The sequence below is a fragment of the Aythya fuligula genome, chromosome 5 (genome assembly GCF_009819795.1).
Source record: "Aythya fuligula isolate bAytFul2 chromosome 5, bAytFul2.pri, whole genome shotgun sequence".
NCBI classification, from domain to species: domain Eukaryota; kingdom Metazoa; phylum Chordata; class Aves; order Anseriformes; family Anatidae; genus Aythya; species Aythya fuligula.
The window spans coordinates 5622092-5642025 of NC_045563.1; the positions used below are offsets into that span (position 1 = coordinate 5622092).

Genomic DNA, 19934 nt, shown 5'->3' on the forward strand with positions numbered 1-19934 from the left:
TGGGTGGATCTCTTCTTTTATTTTTGTAGTGAGCCCAGAGCAAAATGCGAGCTTTGAACAAAAAGCAAGTCCCAAACCAAAATAATGACACCGCAGACAAGAGTCTCTGCTTTTTAATCTCCTTCTCAAGCAACATGGCCCCAGTTTGGAAGGAATCAAAACCCATGAAGAAAATTAGACACTTGTTTTACCCCAGGCAGGACCATTAGTGGTCAAAAGCCGTGAGTTTTTTCAGGAAAAGTAGGAGGGGGAAGTAAGAGAGAGGCTGCAAACATTGTGCTCACCTGCTGAACGTCTGGCTGCGTCACGGGGAGGAGAGGCCGGGCTGTTTGCTCTTGCCAGGCTCAGCAGGGACGGGCTGGGAAGGAGCAGACCCATCACATAAGCTCCTTAGACAACGTGAGAGCTTAATCTCTTCCAGAGGCTAATGGAGGGCAAGATCAGGGCGGATTAGAGCAGTGCAAATATCAAGAGTGACCCCCCAGGGATAGGTGATGCCCTGGGGTGTTTTGGGAACGGGTGATATGATGCTGGCTCTTTTCCCCAGTGCTTTTGGAGCTTGACTAGGGCGTCCTGAAGGGCCCATCTGAGGAGGAGATGGAAATGGAAAGGAGGCAAGAATAGAAACCTAGCGTGTCCGTGGGACAGCTTGCCCTCTGGCCAGAGTCAGTGAATCACCTGGTGCTCTGCAGATTACTGCGAGGCAGGAATCCAAACAGACTTTGGCTTGGCTGAGGTCCTGCTGGGTGAAGTGGGGCCAGCAAGGAGGGGGAGATGCTGCTTGCCGCAAGGAGAGCCATGGCATGGGTTTGTGTCCCAGCCTCCGAAAGGGAGCCAGATGTGGGAGCCAGAGACTGGGGTGGGACAGACAGAAGACACAAGTTTATTCTGGCCCACCAGCACCTCACTGCAGCACCATTTTCTGCGAGTGGAGTGCTGTGACCATGCCCCTGGTCCCCAGCACGTGTCCTCACCCACCTGTGTGTCCCCAGAGTGCCACACAGGTGGTGCCTGGGGAAATCCCTGGCTTTCCACCAGGGTCTTGTTGTCTCCAGAGACTGCAGAGCGCCTCCTGAGTGTGCGAGGCTGGGCTGTTAAGATGAGAAATGCAGCTCTCCGAGACAATCACTTTTCTTCTTTTACTGGGGTATGCACCCTGGCATGATTACAGCTGGGATATGCCTAAAAGTTGTAAATACTCCTTGCTTTTTGCCACCACTAAGAAGATTTGGTGTCTGGAAGGTGTCTGCTGGATGGGAGCTCTGCTCTTCATCAGCTGGGCCACCAAGTTCAGTCAATAAGAATTGCCTGTCCTTTGGGGGAAGGATGATAAACTAATTTCTTAACAACGTGCAGCATTTTCAAGCTCGAGCAGGGATTTCTCCTCCTCTCTCCCTGTCTTGAACCCTTTACTGAAAGTCACTTACTCAATGACCACTTCTCACTTCCCTTGAGATGTCCGTAGGGCTTGGGGCATCACTGTTTGCCCTTTTTTTTGCTGTTGAGGAGTGGCATTGCCAATGCTCCAGTGCACTGGGGGCAGCTTGCGGAGGTGTGCGTGGGGCAGGGACATCTCAGACCCCCTTGGAGTATCTGTGGTGGCTCTGGTGCGGATGGGACTTGGCTGTGTGTACTGCCACAGCACCTGGAAATCCCCGTTTGAGCACAGACTTGATTACATTCTCAGTTCCAAGCATCTCCTCGAATGCTTTTCCCACGTCCCAGGCTGGGAGGTTAACACAGGCTATGGGGGGAACTCTGCAGCTCTCGGGAAAGGGCCCTGCCCCACGGAGAGGACAGGAGCGCCTTGGATTCACCCCTTAGAGCATCCCTGCCCTGTGCTGGTTGCTTCCCAAACCTACCAGGAGATCAGATCCTTGAGCAGGGGTCTGCACCTCTGTTGGAGGTGTTTTGAGAGCTGAGGCTGGGGGTGTTGCTGGGGAGTGGCAGCAGCGTGGCTGGGGCAGTCCTGGGGCACAGCAGGTACAGCGAGTGTGGTAAAAGAGCCAGGGCAAATGGAAAAATACAAAATGACTCCTCCTTTCACTGCCATCCCTCAGCAGAGACTGGATTGTGGCTTGTGCAAGAGAAAGGCAGGGACGAGGCTTGTTGAGGCAGAGGGAGGTGTTTTTTTTTTTTTATAATGAGCCTTTCTGTGCCTTGGGAGCTCTCCTGGAGAAGGCCGAGGGCAGAAGGACCTCCCCATCCTCCTGCTCTCCAGCACCACGGGGCAGGTACAAGCATGGGGATGGCTTGGAAGAGGTTGCTTTATCAAGCACCGCTCCTTTACCACCTCAACCGGCCCGTGGAGTCCAATTTTGCCCTTGTGTCCAGCTGAATTGTAGGGCTGCATTTCTCTGGTCTCTCTGAAGTACGGCAATAGCAGCTTGGGTGTCTTTATTTAGGGTCTGTCGGCCCCCCTTTCCTTGCAAAGCCGCTGCTGAAGGAAGCCCTGGCACCTCCGCTGTCCCGGGACGCTCGGGATCGGGTTGGTTCCTTGTTTCCTTGGCTGATGTTTCGTTGTCTCCCGGCACGTTTCGTTCTGCTTTTGTTCTCGGCCGCAGCATTTTTGCTCTCCAGGGAAGCTTCACACCTTGTTCGTCCTGCACCTCTGCTGGGAGCCATTCGCACACAAAAAGCCACGGGGACGGAGGGCGCTGGGGGGCTCGGGCTCAGCCCCCTGCAAGTCGAGCCCGGGACGTTTCGTGATGTCCTACAGAGCCGCTTCCCATCCTCCCTCCCAAACCCACGCACGGTTCCTGGGCTGATAAAGCTCTGGCAGCCGCTCAGGGGAAAACCTGCGTAAACAAGGTTCCCTTGCAGAAGGCAGTGGTGATGTTTGGAGAAGACTAAACTCGAAGCAGGCGTGTGGGCGGGCTGTCCCCTCCGAGCAGAGGGGCTGGAAGGGAACGCTGCTGTAAATGACCTGGGTTTGGAGTCCACCTACCTCCAGAAGACCTCTGCGTGCCTTCATTTTTTATGATTTAATTTTGAAAAAAACACAACAGCAACAAACAATTCACGCACCTTTGCTATCTCCCTTCCCATCACCAATCGGCCGGACCTTGAGCCAAGCCAAAAAACCACCAGCAAAAGGCGCAGCCCAGCAAACGGGGAGGGAAAACTCTCTTGTGTGTGTGTGGTCTCACGGTACCGGCTTTGCTGCACGTGCTTCCAGTCTGCCGGCCAGGGCTGCGGGGTGGGGGGAGCCCGGCAGGCAAACGGGGTCTCAGGACGAGCTAAGTTCAGGCTGGGCACCGGGGTAGCGTTTGGCCAGGCTGCCGAGCCCCGCAGAAGGGTTATTTTCCCTGTGAGGAGGAGAAAAGCGAAGGGGAAAATGCGTTGCCATGGCAAAGGGTAAAGTTTTGCTGCGGCGAGATTTGCTCCGGGATGAGAATCTCGTTATTTCCACTTGAAAGCCCTGTTTTTCCTGGCACTGGCGGTGATGTTTCGTCCTCTCAGACTCGCAAAAACCCTGCAATTTCCTCCCCCGGCACGGCGGGCCGAGCGGCGCTGCTTGGGGCCAGCCCTGGCAGGGCTTGGCGGAGCTCCCCTGCGTCCCCAAAGCTCAGAAGCACCTTGGCGTGACCCAGCCGTGAAGCATCCCCCTTCCTCCCGTCCCGCACCTCCTCCTCCTCCTTTTCCTCCTCTCTTCATCCCCACCTGCATCCCCCGTTTTTGGGCTCTGGCAGACCCCAGCGCGTTCCCCCTTGCTGCTGACCCCGCTGCGTGTCCCCCTCTCCCTTTAACTGTGCTTTGATTCCTTTTGGTTCTGCGGAGGTCACTCAACCGCATGTGTTTTTACTGCCTTTTTCCATGCTTCTGCTATGGCTGTAGGACTTCTTTGTGAGCAGTAACTCCCGGCAGGTAAGTGAGCATCCGCAGGTCTTGGAGCGGCCGGGGACGCGGGGACGCGTGCCGTGGGGTGGATTTTGACTCAGGGGAGCTCCAGCTGCTGAGCATCGCTGGGAATCCCTGCCTGGAGGGACAAAAGATTGAGAAAAATAAACTCACACCTGTGGGAGGGGCTCAGCGGAGCCCTGTGCCACCCATTCCATCAGTTTGCCACTTCTCATAGGTGTTTTTTTTTGGTCAATGCAAGAAAAGAAGTGAAGAATGGAAACTTCTTTGCCCACCCTAAACCTGTAGGGTGGTTGTGCACCACGTCTCCTGAGCTCGGAAACATTCAGTGCTCATCTGCAGCACGTGGGACCTCGCAGCTCTGGGTTATGTTCCTGACAGGAGGATTGAATAGCCAGGTTTTAATTTATTAACCTCACTACAGCATGCAGTATGGTAAATTAAAACCAGAGTCAACCTGAACTCCTTGGGCAGCCCTGCAAGATCACTGTTACCTGGATCTACCCGTCCATGTGCAGCCGCACCTTTGCACGTTGTTATTCATTTGAACACAATAACGTTTCCGAGCTGCCTAGGAGATTTAGGTGCCACAAGGATTTGTGCTTTCAGATCCCTTGTTTTGGAAGCAATTCCCTGAAAGAGAAGCGAATGCAGCGAGCTGCATTTGTGAGGCTGGTTGTTTTTATTGGAAAACTCTTTACTGCGGACTGGAGCGTGAAGGGCGACTGCAGATGTTTGGGGTGCAGGAGCAGGAGCGGGACCGAGTGTGTGCAGCCGCCCGGAATGAAACATTTCATGCGAGGGTTTAATGAAGTATCACAAATATGTACGCTAAGAAAGCCCCGCTTTATTTATTCACCAGCGCCTGTGTGTTTGCAGATTCTTAAATCTTCCCTGTCTGAGAAAATATTTACATTTCTAACCAGTGGCTTCAAAGCCAGTTCTGGTTTCTGAAGCAGCTCACTGTATTTCAGTTACAGGCCGTGGGTTTTACCCGTAACCCGTGGTGACACTCCTGATTAATGGGGGCCCGCTGTGTATCGCGTTGGTATGTGCTGAGAGTACTAAATGTCTTCTCCGGGGTTTTTCTCCATGCTTTTTTTTTTTTCTCCCCCTTTTTTTTTTGTAGAAGGAAGATGCTATCGACGACACGTTGAGCTCCCGACACAAAGTCAAGGAGCTCTCGGTCATAGACGGCCGGAGAGCTCAGAACTGCAACATCCTCCTCTCCAGGTAGGGCTGAGGCTTTGGTTGAGCTTTGGTGGCTGCTAAATACTGTCTCTGTATGCTGGGGAAAACGCTGCCTGTGTGCAGTGTTTGGGGACTGCAAGCAGCTTCCCTGCCACAGCTGGCAGCGTAATTTGGATGTCCTGTGTGGGTGCCACATGGCTGTGGGACAGAGGTGTCCCCTCTTAGCAGCTGCCAGGATGACAGCCTCTGGTATGGCCCTCTCCAGGCTGGGCAACAATTTAATCCAAGCCCCAAATCTCATAGGAAGGGCGTTTTTTCACCAGGTAAAATAAACCAGGCTGTGGTGGTGTGGAAGTATGAACCAGCAGCATAGGTACATGGAAAAAAAAAAAAAAAAAAAAAAAAAAGGACAAAACCAGCAGAAAATGCAGCTTTTTTTCTGGCTCACCCAGAAAAAAAATGATCCAGCAGCAGTAAAACCCAGCTCCATTCTAAGTGGTCGCTCTGGGGCACCAAGCAGCTGCTCTGCTTCTGTGGCACCCAGGACCAGCCAGCCCCCAGCAGTGTGGTGGGCAGGGTGGGTTTCCCAAATTCTGTGGTATCTGGACAGAGGGTCAGCCCACGGGGCTTTCATCCCTGGCAGGCTGCAGGCAGGTGCCTGCAAACGGCACCTCTGGGTGGGGAACGGTGCCTGCTTTCTGCTCTGGGTTGCTCCTAGGGATTTTATCACTTCCTCAAATGCAGTAGTCAAAATGAGAAGGGTTACAGTGAAAGAGGAGTTTAAAGCAGCCTGTGAATGAGGGAATTTATGTCGGCAAGCTGCTGGAGAGCACAGCAGCTGGGCTGGGGCACTGCCTGGGTTGCTCCCCTGCGCTGAGCACAATTAGAGCAGCACTGGGTGTAACTCAGCAGGATGCTTGGGCATGCAGCTGAAGGTTAAGGGCACAAACAGCCCCTTCGGTGTGAAGGAGAGCCACTCGAGTGCTTAATTTAAAGGTATCTGAGGTGCCTCGCTGAATAAAGGTCTTCATTTCATCTCACCAGCCAGTCCTTCTCTCCCAGCAGTGGCTGGTAACGAGTCACCAGTAATTAATCCAACAGGGATGGGAAAATAGAGAGGCCAGTGCCTGCCCCCCTGCCCTTTGGGTCCTTCCCTAGGAGCAGCGAGTGGGGCTGCGTGGTTTTGCCCAGCATCACCATTTCCTAAGCACCAGTATAATCAGCCAAATAAATATATAAAAAGCCAACAGGGAGTGAGCCCTGACTCTCAGCAGATCCCGAGCTGCTCTCTTTGTGGTTTCCATGGCCATCACCTGCCCCAGAGGAGACACCGACCCCGGCATTGGAGGTGCCTCGGGGTTCATCCCTTGCTGCAGGAGCTTCTGCTGAACCTGGCACTGCTGGGGACTTGCTCGTTGTGTATTTATCCAGCATTTGCAGAGCTTTCCCATCTCTGCAAGCGACCACAAGCAGATTTCTCTCCCCAAAATGGGCGATTTTCTCTCGACAAAAAAGGAAAGGATGAAGCTCCCTGCCCAGCATCCTGCCTGCACCCGGGGACCTCTGCAGGCTCCGCTCAGCCCCTGCTTCTCCAGCAAACTCTTCTCCAGCAAACTCTTCTCCAGCAAACTCTTCTCCAGCAGACTTCTCCAGCCAACCTTTTGCCCATCTCTGAGTTGGGCAGAGCCGCAGCATCCTGCTCCCCGTGCTGCAGGGGGCTGGGCGAAGCAGGGCCGAGCAGACTTTGACATCTGAAAGACCTGCCCGCCTGGCCCCGTGCTTAGCCCAGACATTTGTAAGCAGCACAGCCATTGTCTGGCTTGCAGCGTGGAAAGATTACGGCCAGCGAGATACTTTATCTCTCTCTGTAGATTTATTTTTTTGCCTGCTTGCCTCGCTTTGGGAGAAATTACTGCACAGTGAGATCACTGGATTTTCCTTCAGCTTGTAATGCAGCAGAAGAATATTTTTAACATTTGATTTCTTTTTTTTTTTTTTTCTGTTTGTTTAAGAGCACTTCGGCCATGCCACTGTCAGTGCAGAGTTGGGTCTTGCTGAATGAAACCACCCCGTGCTTGCCGTCGCTGCGGGTGTACGTCTGAGTATTTTTAGCTCGCTGCCTTCTGCGCGATGCAAATCGGGACCGTGCTCCGTCCCCTTCTGAGCGTGCTGGCGCTGAATGGCTCGTTTCATTCCCCTCTCCGGCGAGGCAGTGGCGAGCATTTTTCTCAGCTGAATGTGGCTTTTCAAGAGGGCGCGTCCCCTTCCCGGCGGAATTTGTTTTTCCCCTTTCACACTTCTCACATCCTTCGCCGGGCTCTACAAAAGCCACGCAAGCGAGCCCCGCGCTTGCCGGGCTGTCACTTCGCATCACCGAGCCGCTGGGCTTAAATCCCCGTGACAGCAAGCACTGTGACCCCGTTCCTCTCAGACGGCTCGCGTTCGACAGCTGCTGCCAACAATGATAATTATTGTGGTTATAGATAAGCTTCTAGCTTTCACTGGCCCTTTTCCCATCACATTGTCTGAGAAGCTGTTTGCTTCTGGCGCCCCGCAATTGCTCTCTGCCGATCCCAAAGCAGCCTCTTGTTCTTGGCGTGGTGTTTTGGTGATTTCTGAGAAAACTTTTTTTAGCCTTTTTTTTTTGTATATTTTATTATTGACTTTGCTTTCAATGAGCAGGGCTTACAGAAGTCACCCTCGCCCCTCACCACCCACCCGGAGACAGTCACAGGGGAGCTTCAGGTGCATTTGTGTGTTGGGAAGAGGTAACTGCCCACCAGCCGCCTTCTCGTGGGAGCATTTCTTCTCCCCAGGACCTCCAAAATATTAATATTAATATTGATATTAATATTATTTATTTTATCAATAAACCAGCAAGCATCAGGTTTTCACTGGGTGAGGACTGACACTTGGTGCCTTAGCACCTCTGCTTGGGTGCAGACTTCATACCCAATGTCAGGTTGGGTCCATCCTGGCCATCGCCATCATACGGGATGAGGAGGGCATCTCCAGGACACAAGAGGGTCCAGCACCCTTCCTGCTTTAGGTGGTGCTGAGGTCTTGCTCTGCTTCTGGAGCAGATGCCAGGATGAAAATTTCCCTCCTCTTCTGATTACCTGGACTGATCGAGATCTTTCTTGCTCTTCGAGATCTTCTTTCTGGTCCACTGAACAGGCCAGTCCATGAGGTCTCACATCCCACCACAGGCTGTGTTTCTAGTTTCAGCTCACTCCTTCGAGCCACATCAGTATTTCAGCATACTTTGGCAGTGCTGGTCACCAAAACCAGGGCGATGGGTTTCATTAAAGCCCTCTCTGCCACACTGCACTCAGCGATACCCAGATCTGGTGGCTTCTGCAGCTCAGTTTTCAAATGTTGGCTCTCTGAATTTCTGTGCAAGACCCTTTTCTGACGTCTTGCATACAACACTACTCCTGTATCTCTGCTCGGCTCTGGGGCTGGGTGTAAGACCAGCACCCGAAACCATCCGAGCTTACTGACCGGTGCTCGTAGCGCTCAGCCCAGTTCCTCTTGCTCATGGACACCCACCCGGCTGCAGAAAGCAGCGCTTTGTCTGACCTGTGTGAGCACAAACAGAGTTGTTAGAAGCTGCAGCAGTGCTCTAAAATGAAATAAAAACAGCCAAGGGCTTGGACAAAGAAAACAGCCAGGTCTGTGATGGGGATGCTTGGCCGAGAGCCGCCGGGAAGGGCAGGGGTAAGGAGAGGCTCTCCTCTGTCACACCGAGGTTATTTGATTGACCGCAGTACAAAAACATGAAGGAAAATATTTGTGGTTTTGCAATCCTAGTCCCTGCAGGGAGTGGTTACGGGGAGTGCTGTGGACCAATTAAACTGTAATTAATGGCTGCTTGGCCCAGGAGGAGATAAGGGCATCTTTCTATCTATCTCTTGCCTCCGCTCGCTGCAGGCTGCTGAGCATCCGCTTGCCCAACTTCTGGGTTTCTTTTTGGTTCTTCTAGAGGAAGTTTCCATCCGAAAGCAGTTAGGAGGTGTAGGGGAGACAGCACAGAAAGCCAAGAAGGGCAGCAGAATTTGGCCAAATTTTCCTTAAGGGTTGTGGAAGTGGGTGCAGAAGCAGCACTGAGCTGCGCCCCGGTGCCCAGCTGTGCCGTGCTGGTGACGGGCAGTGCCACCCCTGCTGTCCCCAACGCCAGCGGGGATGCTGGCACTGCAAGAGCAGCACTGCCACGGGCCAGAGCTACACATGCATGCTTTTTAAAATACACATATAATGTATTATTTATATAAAATATTGTGAAATATCAGGGGTGGTGCTGTTCCACTCCATGTCTCACATGTGCTGCTTCATGCCATGTGCTTCAAACCACATGCTGCTTCAAACCATGTGCTTCAAACCATGTGCTGCTCTATGTGACCCCGCTCATTATATGTGACTGACCATTAGCTCAGCTGTCCCTGTCTCCTGGCCGTGTTGGTGGGTGGCTGAGGACACGCTCCTCAAGCCTTCCGATTGCACGGCTGCAGTTAACTCTCTTTCCCTCTCCTCCTCCCAGGCTGAAACTCTCGAATGAGGAGATCAAACGAGCCATTCTGACAATGGACGAGCAGGAGGACCTCCCGAAAGACATGTTGGAGCAGGTGGGCAGCGCATCCCGTGCTCCTCCCTGTTGGCAGTGTGCCTTGCCAATGCAAGCAGACTGTACGTGGTGCCTGGGATCAAACTGTGGCTCTGAGACATGCATCGTGCCCTGAGTTATTTGCCAACAACATGTTGAAAACCACTCAAGGGGCTGGCTGGAGAAGCAGGAAAGCAGCTAGGTTGTAGCATTGAGTCTAGGAGCAGGATGGCCTCTGCATCCCATGCCAGTAGCTGGATCTGTCCTGGGACCTGAAAGCAAAGCCATTTGGTGGCTGAAGCTTGAAGTTTGTGCCCGGTGGGAGTTACTTTTGAAAACTTTTTCAGTCCTCAAAAAGGGAATCTGATTTTTCACCCCTCCAAGTCCCTTTAGTAGCGTTTTATTCACCTGTCCTTAAAACTGGGCTGGCAATAGCACCTTCAGCAGAAGCATGAAAGGATTCCTTGCACAAAATTTCCATCTGCAACACGTGGAGTTGCAGCAATCCCTTGTAACCTCAAGTGTCAGGGTTAATATGGAAACCTTGGTATAGACCTAGTACAGCTGTTGTAAAGCCAGAGTAGTGCCAGGGCAGAAGCAAGAGACACCAATGTGATGGGACAGAGGGAGGAAGAGCAAAGGGACAGCAGAAACACATTTCATATGTGCATTGGGGCCACTTTGTGCATATTGAGAAATAGAAATTCAAGTAAATCACCATCTTGCATGAAAAACTGCAGAACTGTGCGTGGAGCTCTTATCTACAAATGTGCTTTCCCTTGTTTAGCTCCTGAAGTTTGTTCCAGAGAAGGGTGACATTGACCTGCTGGAGGAGCACAAGCACGAGCTGGACCGCATGGCCAAGGCTGACCGGTTCCTCTTCGAAATGAGCAGGTGGGGTGGCCCCTGGGGTTTCATGGGGCCTGGCTGGGAAATACACTCTGCTTGCTGCTTTTCACATCACAAAATGTGTGAGCCAGACGGATGGGAGGACCAGTGAGGTGCATTAGGATCTCTCGTGATGCTGTGCTCCCCAAATCAGGGTTGTGCATCCCAGATGAGCAGCAGCTGGGTGGAGCAGGGTGAGGGATGGGAGGTGGGTGCTCTCGGGAGGTGGTGTGATCCCAGGGCATCTCCTGACACACTTCCCCTCTCACCTGGGGAAGAAAAGCTCAGTCTGGCCCAGCTCTGCCAAGCAGTGCATCATCCGTGTCGTGGTCCAGGTGGGAAGTGCTGCTTGAATGATAACAGTGCCACTGCGATGCTCCTTTCCCCTCCACACCAATATCCTAACAAATACCCAAGACCGATGTATGTAAATTTTGCCCTGCTGTGTAGGTAAGTCTCTCCTCATTTCCAGAAATGACTCGTCCCTGGGGCTCACAAGAATATATGAGGCAGAGAGCAAATGTCAGTTCTTCCTGATCCTGGCAGCAGTCACTGAAGACTTAGAGGTCTTGAGAAATGAATAACCTTATCTTTTGCATGCACATCCTCCAGGGGTGCTGGTTTAAAATCTTGAAGCTCCTTATCGAAATCCAGCTGAGCATGAAGCTGTTTGAAATTTTCTCCAAGGAGTTTCTTAGCTGAACTTGGAGCAAGTCACTCGTTTGAAAAGTCAGAGAGTTCTCCAATCCAAAATCACTCCAGGAGATCAAAAATAGAAGCTCTCCTCTTCTCCCTGAGAAACGTGCCAGTGAATCCCACGGCGATGCACCGTGTGGTTGCTGAGTGTCAAAGGCAGGCAGGGCAGAGCTGTGAAGTTCAGGCCCCTTGGGGCTGGAAGATGCTCAGAATGAGCTTTCCCATTGCAGGTCACCTTCCATCTTCACAGTTTCTTGCCCAAATGTTGCTCCTGTGCCGTCATCTTCTGGAAAGCTCAGCGTGCTGATGCGAATATATTTCAGGCATAGCTGTTTAATTTGCCCTGTGGTCTGTAACTGAGTGTGATGGCTTTGTCACCACTAATTAGTACAACGTCAGCCTGGTCTGTGACCTTGTCTGTGAGCACTTCTCCCATGGATCCTGGTCCAAATAACACAAATCAGGCTGCCATTTGCTTGCAAGTGAGATCTTGTTTAGCCTAAATACAACTGACGTGAGCAGAGCCATCCCAAACTTGCTCAGGAATGGGCTGGGTTGGGATGCGTTGGTTCCTCCAGCCCCACCTCACTGCAGAGCCATTGGGAGCCTGGATGTCATCAACCTCTGCTCAGGAGTGGTCATGAATGAACTGTTTGTTCATACCAACAGGGTGTAAAAATGCTCTTGTTGAACCTGCAGAGTTCAGAGTAACTTAGTCATGATGCTCAAGAAGCCACCAGGATCCGCCCTGTGACGGGTGCAGCTTCAATTGTCATTTTTTTTCCCATCCGAGCATAGTTTCAGGGAGAAACATGGTCATTATTTTTCAATCACTGTGGCTCAGGAATGCTTTCTAAGTCCATCTGTGAAGAGCTGAGCAGCAGAGCTCCACCTGGAGCACGCAAAGCTCAGCCCGCACCTCTGTTTTCCCCTGGCAGGATAAACCATTACCAGCAAAGGCTGCAGTCCCTCTACTTCAAGAAGAAGTTTGCGGAGAGAGTTGCAGAAGTCAAGCCCAAGGTGGAAGGCAAGTCACCCAGCCTGCTGGCTGCTCCCCGTGGAGATGTCAGGGATGCAGCGGGAGGGAGGGAGGGAGCTGGTGGCCTCTCTTTGGCCACCAGGGCTCCCGGCACGTGGCAGGTGACGTCCCTCACCTTTCTCCCTGCAGCCATCCGCGCTGGCTCCAAGGCAGTGCTGCAGAGCAGCAGCCTCCAGCAGCTTCTGGAGGTGGTCCTGGCCTTCGGGAACTACATGAACAAAGGGCAGAGGGGAAACGCTTTCGGGTTTAAAATCTCCAGCCTCAACAAGATCGCGGACACCAAGTCCAGCATTGACAAGTGAGCAGCCCCTGCCCTCCTCCTCCTCCTCCTCCTCGGTAGCTTCTGCAGGCTCCAGCCTTGCTGGGGGAATGCAGAGGGTTGTCAGCACTGCCCTGGGGACTCAGGGGGGTGAGAGGAATCCCTTCCCTCCTGCTGCCCAGCCAGCACGTCCGATGGCACAACCATTGGGTTTGGAGCGTGAAAGGTTTGGAAGGAACTGAGCTGAGGTCCTTATGGGGTTGGATGGGGGCTTTCCTTTCTGAGCTGCTCAAGGGCGGTCGAGGGTGGAGGGGAAGATCTTCCTCCCAGTGTTTTTTCCCCTTGGAGAAGCCAGGAGCTGCTGTGCCGTGGCTCAGTGGCCAGAGGAAGGGTCCCGGGGCTCATCTCTCTGCAGCCACCCCAAGCTGCCACAGCCACTGCAGTGTCCACCCCGCTGAGCTCTGTGCATGGAATGAGGGGAGCTGGGTCAGGTCTTAAACCTGCCCGGCCTTACAAATCAACAGAAAGGATGGAGGAAGGGGATGCTGATGTTCAGGGCACCTCCCCTGGGCCCCTGCTGATTTAACCAGCACCACGCTAACCTCGCTGCTCCCCTGTCCTAGGAACATCACTCTTCTGCACTATCTCATCACTATCGTCGAGAAGAAGTATCCCAAAGTCCTCCGCCTGCACGAGGAGCTGCGAGACATCCCACAGGCAGCCAAAGTCAAGTAAGCAGGGATTTGGGGGGCAGCGCTGGTCCGGGATGGGTGCATCTCCTCCTGCTTCAGCCTCCTGCCTCTCTGCATCGCACCCCCGTACCCCTGCACTCACCTGCAGCACCCGTGGAGGCAGTGGCACAAAGTTGGTGCTGCAGCAAGCATCACCTCATGGCTTTAAATCCCAGCCCTCGCAGCTAAAGGGCAGGCAGCCTGCGGAGGGAGGAGAGCTGCTCGCAGCAGCCGTTTCCTGCTGTTATCTCACCGCAGAAGCATTTAATTAATTTCTAATGGCACGTCAAGTAATCTGGTAGGAAGCGGTTGTGGTGTGGCTGCAGATAAAGGGCTGCTGCGTATCTGCGTGCGCTGGGGGGGGCTTTGCTGTGTGGGGCACTGCTGGGAGGGGTCCTGCCTGGCCCTTCTTTTGCCACCAACGTGGAGCTCCTGGTGTCCACAACATGCTTACAGACCCCGCATGCCTCTCTGTGACCTGTTCAGAGCAGGCTGCTGCCGTCTGGAGAGGCCCCCATCCAGCACGGCCCTTAAACACGTGCTTGGGGTTAAGTGCACGAGGAATCTGCTGGTGCTTTGCAAAGCCCTCAAGTATGTGCTTAAGTCCCTCCGAAATCAATGGGGGCTCTATTTCAGCTTTAAAATTCAGCAGGAGGGGATGTGCTGTGCTGCCCCCGGGGATCTGAGCCCGTGACGGGGAGTCAGAGATCTTACATTTCTGCAGGCAGCATGCGTGCGGCTGGGAGCATTCGCCTTTATAATCCACGGACATGAAAAAGGCCTTAAACGGCACCTTTTTAGAGGTGACAGCAAACATGCCAGGAGTTTTAGGTGGCTTGCAGGTCTTTTTAATATTCAAAGTGCTCCTGTAGCAAAGGGTGGCTTGCTCGCTGCACATCTGTGATGTGAAAAACATTTGGGGAGGCGAGCATCCCTGTGTCTAAAACACAATAATTTTGTATCTAAAACACTGTAATTTCCAGCTGTAAGGGTTAGACGAAATATTTGCCCAAGGAATGGGTGGCTGCTGGTTGCAGGCATCAGCTGAGGCTGGGTGGGAAGGTGGCCCCGGGGTGCGCTCCCCGGCTGCGGCAGGCGCCTTCCTCCTCGTGCTCGTGCCCCTGCAGCTGCTGTACAGATACAGGCATGGGAAAGAAAACGTCTGCAGAAAGAGGTTTTTTTTTTTTTTCGTTTTTTTTTTTTTTCCCTGAACTTTATCGGTTCTGCTCTAAACCGGACACCATATGTAAGATTTGGGTTTGGTCCAATCTAGAGCAAAACCAAAAAGTTTCGAGCCCTCTGGAAAACCCTAAACTCCCCCCAGCCCTGCAGCTGTTAAGCAGAATTGCCGCCTCTGTGGATCCCAGCGCTGCTAATGAACTGCTGGAGCACAGGGCTCCCAAAACTTCATTTTCCCAGACTAGACCTGCCAGGAACACTTGCCCCGTGACCTTGCGTCAGCATTTCCAGGGACCCCAGCCCTAGGATAGACACCCCTGGAAAGACGTCAAGCCTGTGGTCATCGAGTCTTTGTGAGAAAGCTGCCGCTCAGACGTGGTGGTGGAAACCCGTAAGCACTCGAGCTCAGAGCTCGCTGGGGGCTTGAGCCTTGTGTAAACAGCCTGAGCGCCAGACACGATTTATTTTTATTTCTCTCTATTTGGGTTGTCTCCCTTTATTGCCTTGCTGTTAAGGACTGCTGCTGCAGGCCGTCGGGTAGGAAGGATGCTTTGGGGGGTACTCGCCTAATCGTGGTTCCCTCAAAAATCGCTCACAATTACCTTCTGCTGGCACTGAGAGCTTTCCTGAGCCCTCCTTGTGCCTGGTGAGCTTGCTGAGCCTTCCTGTTCCCAGCTCCTGGGGCTGAGCCCCACAGAGCTGCCTTTTTAAGGCAGCACCTTGCAGGGGCAGGATTGAGGAGCACCCCTTCCTCCATCTCACTGCCGCCTGCTCCGCTACACCATCAGCGTCTGCTCGGGGTGTTTTAGCACAGCCCCTTTGATTAAAAGCCCAGAAAAGTGCTTCGCTTTAAAGCAAGCAGCTGCAGCCACTTTCAGATAGGCAGCTGCCCTCGCTGCGAGGCTGTCAGGATGATTTGCTGCTCGAGACACGCCAGCCTGCAAACAGGAGGCAACGTCTGCAGCACCGGGGTCTTTGCCGTGGAAAAGCACGGTCGTGGTGGTGGGAGAGCTGTAGAATGTGCTGGGGAAGGCTGAAAATTGACGTCCTGCCGTTTCCAACAGCATGACTGAGCTGGAGAAAGAAATAAACACGCTGAGGAGCGGCCTGAGAGCGGTGGAGGCTGTAAGTATTATTTAAATCAAATGCAGTCCAGCCTGGCTCTGAGCACCACGGCATCCCTCCGCGGGGGGGGCTCCCAGCAAAGCTGCTTTTATCACATTTCCTAGAGATCTGGTCCTCCCTTCCTGCCCTGCACGTGTGCCTGTCCTCCCAGGGCCGGCTGGGCATGTGCATGGTTTGTGTCTGATGCACCAGGGGAGGCTAAGTAAATCGAATGACAGCGTGCATGGAGCAGGACCTGCGATGTGCTGTGGGGACTTCTTGGCTGGAAAACCTCGGAGGACAGGGGCTGGGGCTGGGCAGCTGACCTGGAGAGGTGAAGAAGCAGTGGAGGTATCCTGAAGGACTCGCTGTCTGGGTGATAACGCTGCTCCCAGCATCTCTCCTGCAGGATTTGGCCTCAAAAACATAGAGCAGCCATGATACTGTAAAATGGGGTAATCTGAGGTTTTCACGCGTGGCAGGAGGCAGCAGCAGTGCGGGGGCACCATTGGCACTGTTGTGGGCATACACACAACAGCACTGATGGAGGCCGGTGGTGTTTGTGTCCCCCATCGGCCAGGGCCTGACCAGATTTGTTTATTTTTTTCCCCAAAGGAGCTGGACTTTCAGAAGTCTCAAGTTCAGCAAACGGGAGACAAATTTGTGTCTGTCGTCAGCCAGTTCATCACGTTAGCCAGCTTCAGCTTCTCGGATGTTGAAGATCTTCTGGCAGAAGCAAAAGAGCTGGTAAGGGCACCAAACTCCCTGAGATCTGGATAGCAGGGGAGGGACAGCCCTGCCCTTCCACTGTGTCTGAGGAGCTCAGCGACATGAATTGAGGCCAGCTCCAGGCCTGCTTAGTAGAGATGCTGCTTCAAAGGTTCAGCTTCCCCAGAGCAGTGCCTTGGTGAGCACTTTGCAGCCACCAAGGGCCACATGCGGTGACTTCTCACTACATCATCCTCTCTTCCCAGCAGGCTGGCTAAAATCCAAGCAAATTGGTAGCCATCAGCTGACATCTGTGATTCCCAGGCACGCTTTGCTTCCCCTCTTTCAGCAAAGGGGCATGCAGTTGGTTTCTGTACCTTCCCAGAACTGGCTTCCAGTACCTCCTCCCTGCTTTGGCTTTCATCTTAACTGAACTGGCAGGGAGAACCCAACACAGAGAGGTCCCATCCTTATCCCACTTTATGAGCTACCTCTCCAAAGACAGAATTTATCAAGTTATCAAGTGCCACCACCTCCTTCTCCCTGGTTGCACCAGTGCTGACCTGATGCTGTCCTCCAGACCACCCATGCTTGGCACTGTGAGTGACCACTGCCCTCCTGAGGCCGTGCCTACACCCTGAGGTGAGGCCACCCTTCAGAATTGGTGGTGGCAGCCAGGCAGATCTTGCCTGCAGTGAGTTAGGAGATGGTGACAAGTGTCTGCAAGCTGTGTCATCCTACATTGGCTGAATCTGGAGGAGAAGGTCTGGTCGTGGCCCCCATAACCCATCAAAGCCTACTTTGAAGCAAGTGCATGGCTGTTCCCGTGGTCGTCAGATGGGACGGGCTGTGGAAAATGCACCAGCTCTTCATTTTTGAAACACATGTTTAAATCGTTTTATCATTTTTTTCTTAGGAAAGAAGAAACTTAATAATCTTATAAATTTTATATCCCTTGAGGATAACATTTTCAGCCTTTTCCCCCACCAGAATCTCCTGAGAAATGGCAGATAACATCAGTATTTTAATGAAAATCAACAGGAATAAACTTGATGGTTTTGATTGATACAGGGCACCTTTCAGATCCCCCCTTGCATCCTGAAGTGCTAAGTCTCATAAATAAACAAAGAAATGAAAATGCCCTAAATGTCTTTTGAAGAGCCTGAGACACCCCTGAAAATAAAACTTAATTATCCAGGCAGGCTTAGTCCGCAGAGCAAAATTAAAGCAACTTAGAAATCTGTTTGTGCTTTGATTTTGTTTTCCTTTTCTTTAAAGCTTGCTTATCTCCAGACCGCGCCATGCCCATATTAATGAACTTTCTGTGCACAGAGTCTCCTTCAAACTGGAAGTGAGAACAAAGGATTTCAGCCCACAAGGATGAGTTGTGGGCTCCTTGGGGACTGGGACCCATCAGCAGAGCGTGGATCTCCTGTCCTGACCTTTGCTACAACCTTATTTGACTCGCTTACACTAATGGTGTGCAAACAGCACGAAAGGCTGGAAAACTTCCCATTTGCCTGCCCAGTGCTGTGTCTGAGCCTCAGACACAGTTTCACCAACACATTTGGTTTCAATAGCAGAGCATGTGGCAATGATAAATAATACCCCAAAAATACTTCAAAGAAAACTTAAAAGTGCGAGTTTCCCTTCCCCTGCCGTGTTTACTATTAGTTTTATGTCTTCAGTCTTCAGTCCCACAATATTTTGCTTCCTTGCTTTTACTACTGCATGGTTAATGAAGTCGAGCTGGGGGCTCGAGGGGGCTGAGCAGAGCCAGAGGTGTGAAGGGTCGTTTTTTTTGGGAGAGGGGGCTGCAGGACCTCTCCGGGGGACTTAAAGGTCAGCTAATGCACAGAAAACAAGATGTCAGATGGGTCATGTCATGCTTAAGCCAAGGATTGACTAATCAAAGTCTTGCTGTTAATTCCATCCTTTGTTATGTCCAACCACTGGACACGTTCCTCTCTGCTCCATCAGGTTGAAGGCTTTCCATGGGGGTCTCAACGGCGTGGTGGGTGTCCCCTCAGCCTGACAGCCTCCTGTCTGCTCTCTCCCCAGTTTTCCAAGGCCGTGAAGTACTTTGGAGAAGACACAGACAAAATACAGCCCGATGAGTTCTTCGGCATCTTCGATCAGTTCCTTCAAGCCGTGACGGAGGCCAAGCAGGAGAACGAGAACATGAGGAGGAGAAAGGAGGAGGAGGAGCGCCGGGCGCGCATGGAGGCGCAGGTGAGCAGGCATCCACGGGTCTAGCACTGCCTGGCGGGGGACACGTGGGGACAGCAGCCCCACGCTTAGAGCACCCAGCTCTTGCTTGTTAAATAACGGGTGGGAAACCACTGTCATTTCATGGTTTGGGGTTCCGGGTGCGTGCGTGACAGCGAGCTGTCCTTCCTCCCCACCAGCTGAAGGAGCAGCGGGAGCGGGAGCGCAAGGCGAGGAAGGCGAAGGAGAGCGGCGAGGAGGGCGGTGAGTTCGACGACCTCGTCTCAGCCCTGCGCTCGGGCGAGGTCTTCGACAAGGACCTCTCCAAGCTGAAGCGCAACCGCAAGCGCATCGCCAACCAGCTGGCCGACAGCGGCCGCGAGCGGCCCGTCACCAAGCTCAACTTCTGAGCGGCGGAAGGGACGGAAAACAACGAAAACCACGAGTTTAGAAACCTGGTTAGCAGTCTTTTTTGAAGTGGCTAGGATTATTGTTTTTTTTTTGTTATACTGCCTTGCGATTCCAAGCGAAACAGTGGCACGCTCTTTCTCCCTGCGGGCGAGTGTGTGTGTAAGTACCACGAGTACGGTCGGGTCAGGTGGAGCTGCGCATCCCTGAGGGTGCTCGTCCCCTCCCCTCTGTCCCCTTCGACGAGTGCCTCTCCCAAGGCACAAGCACAATGTCACGTCCGTGGAGAAAGAGAGGACTTGAGCACAGAGACAACCGCCTTCCTCGTGGGGGTCCATAAAGGGGATGGAGAGCTGCTCCGCGTCGCTCTCCCGCCCCGATGCCCGGGCACTGAGCGGGGCCATTTGCTGGGACGCCTTGCACACAAACCCAGCAGAAAAGAGGAGAAAGCTAAGTTGACTGGACTTGATGAGTTTTTTTCGTTGTCGTGGTTATTCCCAAAACTTGCACTTCTGTGCTTACTACGTGCTGGTCCCCACGCTCGGTGCCGCGAGCGCTCACGGTGATGCTGTTCTTCCCATCACTTTTGGGAAACGCTCTTCTTTTCCTTTTACCTTGCTAAAGGAAAAGGTTCCCCGAGTGTGCTTATCGCTCACACAGCACCCAGGTGTATTTATACTTTTATAACGTTTCCTGGCCCGAGACGGCGGGAAGGGTTGGTTCTCAGATGCGATGAGGAGCATTAAACTTTCGTGTTGTAATTTTTATTCTTGCTTTCTGTTCAATGGGACAAACTGTATCCTCTGTAGATGTTGGTCAGGACGGAAGGTCAGCTGGTGTACAACGGGGCCGGAGCAAAACTCGCAGGCTCACACCTGTGCCCGCCTTCTTTTCTGTTCTTGTTTTTCTTTTTTTGATGGACACCAGAAGCAACGATGCCAAGAAACGTGTCTCTTCGTGGTGTCCTATTTTTTTTTGACTGGTTTGCTGTTCAATGTCCTTGCAAATTTGTAAGCAGAACTACCTGTAAAATGTCAGTCCAAAAAAAAAAAAAAAAAA

General features: G+C 52.7%; 1 protein-coding gene across 5 annotated transcripts in view; it reads left to right on the top strand.

The window, feature by feature from the left end:
* The window catches only part of DAAM1 (dishevelled associated activator of morphogenesis 1), an 83026-nt gene extending 63092 nt beyond the window's left edge, over positions 1-19934 (top strand). For 4 of the 5 annotated variants that reach the window (XM_032188029.1, XM_032188030.1, XM_032188032.1 and 1 more), the window contains exons 17-27: positions 3838-3867; positions 4991-5094; positions 9593-9677; positions 10443-10549; positions 12178-12266; positions 12408-12576; positions 13161-13268; positions 15512-15572; positions 16167-16298; positions 18321-18491; positions 18668-19934. In XM_032188029.1, the coding sequence (XP_032043920.1) occupies positions 3838-3867; positions 4991-5094; positions 9593-9677; positions 10443-10549; positions 12178-12266; positions 12408-12576; positions 13161-13268; positions 15512-15572; positions 16167-16298; positions 18321-18491; positions 18668-18877 (1266 nt within the window). In that variant the 3' untranslated portion in view covers positions 18878-19934. The remainder of the gene's footprint in view (positions 1-3837; positions 3868-4990; positions 5095-9592; positions 9678-10442; positions 10550-12177; positions 12267-12407; positions 12577-13160; positions 13269-15511; positions 15573-16166; positions 16299-18320; positions 18492-18667) is intronic. The other variant, XM_032188033.1, reaches the window with a different exon arrangement.